The sequence below is a fragment of the Otolemur garnettii genome, unplaced genomic scaffold (assembly GCF_000181295.1).
Source record: "Otolemur garnettii isolate 467f Iridium unplaced genomic scaffold, OtoGar3 scaffold00041, whole genome shotgun sequence".
Lineage (NCBI taxonomy): Eukaryota > Metazoa > Chordata > Mammalia > Primates > Galagidae > Otolemur > Otolemur garnettii.
This window is the reverse complement of record NW_003852436.1, coordinates 11498356-11505910: the sequence shown is the minus strand read 5'-3', so window position 1 is coordinate 11505910 and position 7555 is coordinate 11498356. Positions and strand designations below refer to the sequence as shown.

The 7555-nt window shown below is 44.9% G+C and overlaps 1 protein-coding gene across 1 annotated transcript in view; it reads left to right on the top strand.

The window, feature by feature from the left end:
* GATB (glutamyl-tRNA amidotransferase subunit B) overlaps positions 1-7555 on the top strand; it is an 84719-nt gene that overhangs the window by 42410 nt on the left and 34754 nt on the right. The window contains exons 6-8 of the mRNA XM_003790246.3: positions 3183-3296; positions 5615-5699; positions 6518-6562. Coding sequence (XP_003790294.1) covers positions 3183-3296; positions 5615-5699; positions 6518-6562 — 244 coding nt within the window. The remainder of the gene's footprint in view (positions 1-3182; positions 3297-5614; positions 5700-6517; positions 6563-7555) is intronic.

Sequence of the window (7555 nt, the reverse complement as noted above, 5' to 3'; positions counted from 1 at the left end):
TGGAAATAATGTCCAGGAAAACCAAGAGAACAAAAGGCCAGAAAACCTGGGATAGGAAGACATTTCAAGAAGGCAGGATTAGAAGCCAAGAGGAGAGGATCACTTGGGGCCAGGAGTTCAAGACCAACCCGGGCAACTTAGTGAGAGCTTGTCTCCACAAAACATTTTCCTAAAATTAGCCAGGTGTGATGGTACAGCTTTTGGGGGTAGGGGCTGCCCAGGCTGAGTTGGAGAGTTCATGGTTACAACAAATTATGATTGCACCACCGCACCTAGCATGGGTGACTAAGCAAGACCCTGCCTGTAAAAAAAAATAAATAAGAAGGAAAGATTAGTTGATATGTCACATGCTGTTTTAGGTATCTAGTAAAGTGAAGACAAACATGTCCCATGTCCCTTGGATCTGGCAGCCAGGAGTTTGTTGGTGATTCTGACATTTTCAGAAAGGTGGGACAGAAAGGGCATTTTCAGAAAGGTGGGACAGAAGCCAGGCTGAGGTGTGTTTAGGAATAGGTGAGAGGTGAGACAGTGGAGCTGGTATGTGCAAACAAACTTGAGAAACCGCTGGAAAGGAAACCGGAGGACCTATAGCAAAATGACTGGTGGATTGAGAATTGGGGTCAAGTTAATAGGTTTTGAGATTTTCTTTTTTTTTTCAAAATTGCATGTGTATAGAACAGAGGGAATGCTGGGAACGAGATTAATGCCTGGGGTGGAGGAGAGAGGATAACTGAAAGAATTATGTCCTAAAGAAGGCAAGAAGCCCAGTCCTCGGTGACTCTCCACTCTGGTCCTAAAGATAACAACAGACTAGAGCCGTGGCCTAAATTGGGGAGTATAGGTTGTGTATCTCCTGGCAGTGCAGAGGACCCACTGGTGGAGGCTACCTTAAAAATGAAGGTTTCAGGAGAAGGTAATAACAAACCTTAAAGCAGGGGCAAGGAGTTTTGTACAGAAAGCTGCCACGTGCTTGAGTAAGCAACAGGAACGATGAAAAGTGTATTGTAGCAAGATAAAAGTCACAGCCATGTTGTGGGTGACTGGATGAGAGTTGTTGCCATGGTGAGTCAGGATGTAACCCAGGCCTGCAGTTCAGAGACCTGGAGTGAGGGCAGCAGCACTGGAAATGGAAAGGAAGTGACAGATACGAGGGAAAGATGGAGGGAAGGTCTGATAGGCTGCAATTGTCAGTCTGTATTTAAGGGGCAAAGAGAACAGAGAAGTGGAAGGTGACAGTGTTCCCAGAACAAGAGTGTGATAGTATCAGGAATAGTTGGAAGTTCTTGAGGTTCAGAAAAGCACAGCTTGTCCAAAAGATGATTAAAAATAAGAGGCTAGAGAATTGTAAAAATGTCAAGAAGTTGGTGCTACAGATACAGCAGATACAGCCAGTGTAATTTCTGAGCTGAGAGGCACCTTTTCCTGGCCTGTCTGAGTGCCGAGTGGAGCCGTGCAGGGCGTGAGAGGAGCGGTCTGGAAGTTGGTGCAGGCTTGAGCCCTGCAACTTAGCACTGGGAAGGTGACAGAGAACCAGTCCCAAAGGTCTCCTGTCCTTGGCATGGAATATATTTGCACTATTTATTAATACACTATTGCTGGGTAATCTTGGAAAATAAATTTATTCAGCCCATCAAGACACTCAGGTTTTGCAGATTACTTTTTCTTTTTTTTTTAGATGGAGCCTCAAGCTATCCCCCTGGGTAGAGTGCCATGGCATCACAGCTCACAGCAACCTCCAACTCCTGGGCTCAAGCGAGTCTCCTGCCTCAGCCTCCCAAGTAGCTGGGACTACAGGCGCCCGCCACAACGCCCGGCCATTTTTTGGTTACAGCCATCATTGTTTGGCGGGCCCGGGCTGGGGATTCAAACCCACCACCTTAGGTGTATGTGGCTGGTGCCTTAGCCGCTTGAGCCACAGGCGCCGAGCCGATTACTTTTTTTTTTGGAGAAGAGGTTCACTTTGTTGCCCTCAGTAGAGAGCTGTGCTGTCATAGCTCACAGCAACCTCAAACTCTTGGGCTTAATTAGCAATTCTCTTGCCTCAGCCTCCCAAGTAGCTGGGACTACAGGCACCTACCATAAGGTCTGGCTATTTTTAAAGACAAGGTCTCACTCTCCGGCTATTTTTAGAGACGAGGTCTCACTCTGGCTCAGGTTGGTCTTGAACTCGTGAGCTCAGGCAATCCACCCACCTCGGCCTCCCAGAGTGCTAGGATTACAGGCATGAACCACAGCGTCCGGTCAGCAGATTACTTTTTAATTTAACAACTTACCTAGGAAATAAAAATTCAGCATTTTAGTGGCAATGAAATTAGAGAACAGAGGATCTGAATGTTGCTTTATAAGACTCACATGTGGATTGTTTCTTCGTTGATTTGTCTTGGGATTTTTGCCTCTGGCTGCTTCTCTAGAGCCTTTTAGCCCTCTCCCCGTATTACCTGCTGCTGGAGTTGCTGCCCCTAATCTGAGGGGCTTTCGGGCTCAGGGAAGGTGCTCCCGGATTGTGGTCAGCCCCTCTCCCAAGGCCACCGCAGACTCCCTGCTTCATAGCAACACTGTCCTTCTGCTGCTGCAGATCCTTGCAGCCATCAGGAAAGACTAAGAGTTGTGTTTGTGGAAGGAAGAGATATTATAGCACCCAGAGGAGGGAGGAGGGGGAAAGCCCAGGTTTCAGTTCTTACCTTTGAGCTGTAAATTCTCAAGGACTCTCTTACAGATCTCCTGGAACCGCTGTTAGAAATTCACATTTCATTGGACAGCAGTGTAAGGGTATCAGATAATCATTCTGGAGGCCTTCCTCCCAACCCAGCTCTGACACTTTGAAAAAAACCTTCAGAATAAAACTGCAGAATAAATCTCCATTTTTATAGTGTTGTTTTTCTTATTTAGTACAAAAGGAATTAGATCCTCCCAGCTGGCATATCCAGAACTTCACTCCTCTTCTGTACGCGCACAAGTGCACACATCAGTACATGCATGCACGGACACAGCTCAGGTGCCTTCGGACTGCACCTGCTCTCAGGTGGGCAGAGCCGTGTGCCCCAGAGCCCGCCAAGCCTTCTCTGAAGCCAGATCACTGTAACTAAATAGCACGTAATGTCAGACATGCTTGCTTTCACATTCTCCTGCTTTAGAAAACACCGTGTTGCTTCAAAGAATTTCTTTTTTTTCTCACCTTCCAGAGGGCCAGTTGAGAGTGGATGCCAACGTGTCCGTGCATCGCCCTGGGGAGCCTCTGGGCATTCGGACTGAAGTGAAGAATCTCAACAGCATCAGGTTCTTAGCCAAAGCCATAGGTGAGTGGCAGCTCTCAGCTCCCGGTCTGCTGCTTTGCGTCATTTCTCTCTTGCTGTGGAATAAGCCACCCCCAAACGTAGGGGCTCCCACAATAACCATTGTCCTTTTCTCAGTTCTCTGGATTAGGTGCTGCTGCTGCTGGCCCTGCCTGGACTTGCTCCAGTAGCCATAGGAGCTGGCAGCTGTTTACACAGAGGGCATAGGGCGGCCTCTCTCGGGGTGGGGCCTTGGTGCCAGGCATCTGCTAGGCTTCTCTCCAGGTGGTCTGTCTGCATTCACCCGCCTGGCTGAGGCTTCTGTATGTGGCAATGGGAACAGGCCAGTCAGACAAAGGCAGAAGCCAGTCTAGAACTCACAGCTGCCATTCCAGCGCATTCTATTCCAAGCAGATTGAATTCAAAGCCAATTCCAGGGGAGGAGAAATAGATCTCATCTCCTATGGGAGTATCTGCAAAATACTGTGGCTGTGTTACACTCACCACGTTCTTTCTGACCCGCCTGAACTCTGTAAAGTCCTGCCTGTTCATTTCAGATTGGCCATGGCTTGACCTGTTTGATCAGTGGGTTTTTTGGTTTTTCTCTCTTTTTTTAACTAATAGATTGCATGTGCCTATGCAGTCAAGTTTGGTCTTACCGGAGCACAAACTGTGATGAAAAGTGTATTATTATGATAATTAGGACAGGTTAGCAAAATAAACATCTGGGGAAGTGCCATAGAAGATGATAATTGTGAATCTGACAGGAGGACATCTCAGAGGACTAAAAATATTTTTTGAAATCAAAGCTATCTAGAGAGGAAGAGAGAGGAAGGAGGGTGGGCATTGAAAGTGTGCCCTTTTGAGTGCACAGAGAACAGGGTAGCTGGAGTGCTGCCGAAATGCTGCTGTAGCCAAAAGGTTTAGTGGAGTCCTGAGTCTTACTGAGAAAAGTCTTAGAAGTGGTTGTTCTAGTCTTATATTCAGCCCTGTTGTCTTGAACCTAAACTGAATCAACCGTCCTCACTCTGAGTCCACACATTTTCATGAAGAAGTGTTAGGACAGCACGGGGCGGGGGGAGGGGGGGGCTTCTGGGAGTGGGGAGGGAAGGAAGAGGTCTTCATTTGAAAACAGACTAAAGACAATGAACTCTCCTGGCTCTGGAAGGGGACACAATCCATGTTTCTGAAGTCGTGAAAGGTTTGAGTCAAGGAAAACCCTTATAATTCAAGTTTGTGAAGGGGAAGCTTAGAAGAAAGTTCTTCCGTGGGTCGTGACCCCTTTTTAACAGTGAAAATACATTGCGGCATTAGGAAGGTTGAGAACCACTGGTTTTGCAGGTTGGTAGTGTTCTGGGACCTGTTATTTTAGGAGGTGGTGAAGGTAACCTTAAAAAACAAACAGATTTTAGGTAGATTTATCCATAAGAAGTTACAGAGACCCCTGGCATGTTTTTGGCTGTCCCCAACCTTCTCTTGTCCACTGAAGTACCCTTTGGAGGAATAGTCTGAGAGGGAATTCTCCCGTGGTCTGACTCAGACTGGAAGAATTGAAGCTTTAGTACTGTGGGTTCAATTCTCCAAGCCTGTGATTTTCCTACCACCTTTTTCTTTCTGGTCGGGACTTTGAGCCACCATCTCATCTCAACCAAGGAAAGCGTTGGAGTCATTTGGCTAAGGGGTTAAACACTGATATATTTGGCATTACTGCTGCTTAGCAGCTGAGTTAAAAGGGTTGCATTTGGGCATACAATGTGGGGCCTGGTAGGATGGGGAGTTAAGGGGAGACTTGAGCTAGACTTCTTTTCACAAAGAAGCTTAGCAAGTGTGGCTGTGTTTTGATTGCCTCAGCCTGTGTTGTTTGGTGGTCCAGGAGCATGGAATGGAGCTATCATTCTTAGTCATTTAGGTTATAGATTCCTTTGAAAATGTAGTGAAAATTCTGTACCCGCACAAGTGCACATGTCAGTACATGCACACACCCTCTCTCCCAAAGGTGTACATACTCGCACATCTGCATTTCATACATGATTTTGGGGGTACCAGCACCTTTTGAAGCCCACCCATGGGTTCCAGGATGAGAATCTTTGGTAGGCAGCATACCCTACAACCTGGGTTGTCTCAAACACTGAAGGAATGGGCTGCCTAAGACCTTTTCCAGCACCAATGTTTTGTGATGGCAGGGAAAAGAAAATACAGCACATAAGGGAAAGATTATTGTAAACAGTCTTCTTCCTGATTATTTTTTAACTTAAAGATTTAACTTAAAGAAAGGTAATTAGTGCTTAATTGGATGAAGGGTATAATCAAAATGTGTTACTAAATTACTGTGTTTTTCTTAGACTATGAAATTCAGAGGCAAATCCAAGAACTTGAGAATGGAGGTGAAATTCTGAATGAAACACGCTCATTTGATTACAAGTTGGGGTGAGTTTGCCTTGAGAGCACCTTGACCACATCCAGGTGGGGCACAAGAGGTTAAGGTGTTTAGCTTCTCTGCACTTTGGTTTCCTCATCAGTAAAATTAGAAAAATAGTATACCTCACAGGGATATAGAATGCCCTCTGGGGCTATTAGATTGGAAATGACCCAGGTAATACCTGAGGGCCAGGCTTAGGTCCTGGCCCTTCCCTTGTTTCCAGCTTACCTGCTTTGTGGCAAGAATTTTTACTTCCTTAAATATTCTATCAGAGTCTTACCAGCTTGAGCTAAAGGTAGAAGAAAGCGAGGGCCTGGTTATAATTTGCCTTTTTTTGTTTAGATAACTTTGATCCTAATTTTCTGACTCAGAAATTTGAGGATTTTATACTTTAAACAGAATGCTGAAAGAAAGCTCAAAAGCCTAGAGTTTGAGCTTTTCAAAAGCTACCGATATTGAAGTAACTCCTTTTTTTTTTTTTTTTCTTAAATACACCCTTTTATTTTTATTTTATTTGTAATTTTTTTGGCAGTTTTTGGCCGGGGCTGGGTTTGAACCCGCCACCTCCGGCATATGGGGCTGGCGCCCTACTCCTTTGAGCCACAGGCACTGCCCTGAAGCAACTCCTTTTCTTTTTTGCTTTTTAATTATCCTCAACACGTCTGTCCTTTGTTATTATGTTTTGAAGCATTTATATCTGAGTCTCCCGTGGAAGGCTGAAGAGTTGACTTTGCATGTGTCCCTTCTTGGTAAGGGAAGCCCCTCCCTGCACATAGGCTACCAGTTGGTGCTGCTGTGATGTTTACTGTGTTCCTATGTATTGTAGGTGCACCGTGCCAATGAGAGACAAGGAAGGAAAACAGGACTACAGGTGGGTTACTCCTCATAGCGAATTGCCATTGCATATTTGGGGTTCGGGCATATTTCAAGTCCATTTGAAGAATCAACATCGTAATCCTGAATGGTTTTTAGGAACCACTTTTTGTTGTTATGGTTACATGACAGAATGTCTAGGCTTCCCATTTTATGTGTACACTGAGACAAGCAGTGGTTTGGGAGCCTCAGAGTGTTTTGACAGGGCTTAACCGTTGGAATATGCTTGTTCGCTCATTTCCTTATCAAAATTATATGGTTAAGCTAAGAGGATGGCATTTGAGGTTGGGGCCGAAGCTGTTCTTATTCATATATTCAGTGACAAGTTCAGTAGTACACTGAAGTTCCTTGATAAGAAATGAAAAAACAGATGTATATGTTAATGGAAATTCCCTTCAAACCTCAGAGGATGCTACTTAGTTGAAAAATTAAACCATTTGGGCTTAATATGAAACCCACAAATACTATAGCAGATAATGGTAAGCTTAAGAGAAAATGAACCTTTTATTTTTTCCCATTGAGTTTAGCAGATTGCAAAGATTGAAGTTTTATGCAACAAAGTTGTTGAGATTGGCTCACCTTTCCTCTCTGAAGCACAGAAAGACGTAAGCATAGCCGTTGGCTGTCCATGGAGATCTAATGTAGCATCATCGTGTGGGAGAGAAGAAATTCATAAACCCTTGGAGGGACCTCGCCCCGAGGACTCCTATCATGTGTCTGTCAAACTCAAAATTATTTTAATTTCTGTGATCTTCCAGTTTTAGTCAGTTCTTCCCAAGAGCCTTCCCTGTTTTGTAATGTTGCTCCCTACTCTTTGTGCTTTCTTGCTAAGCCTGGAATTTGGCTTTTAACTCGGCCAGTTAAAAGTGGATTCTGGTTATTAAACCTTTGTCAGAGACATAACCTGCAAATATCTTCTCCCATTCTGAGGTCTATCTGCTTGCTTTACATACTGTGTTCTTGGCGTGCAGAAGCTTTTTAGTTTGATCAG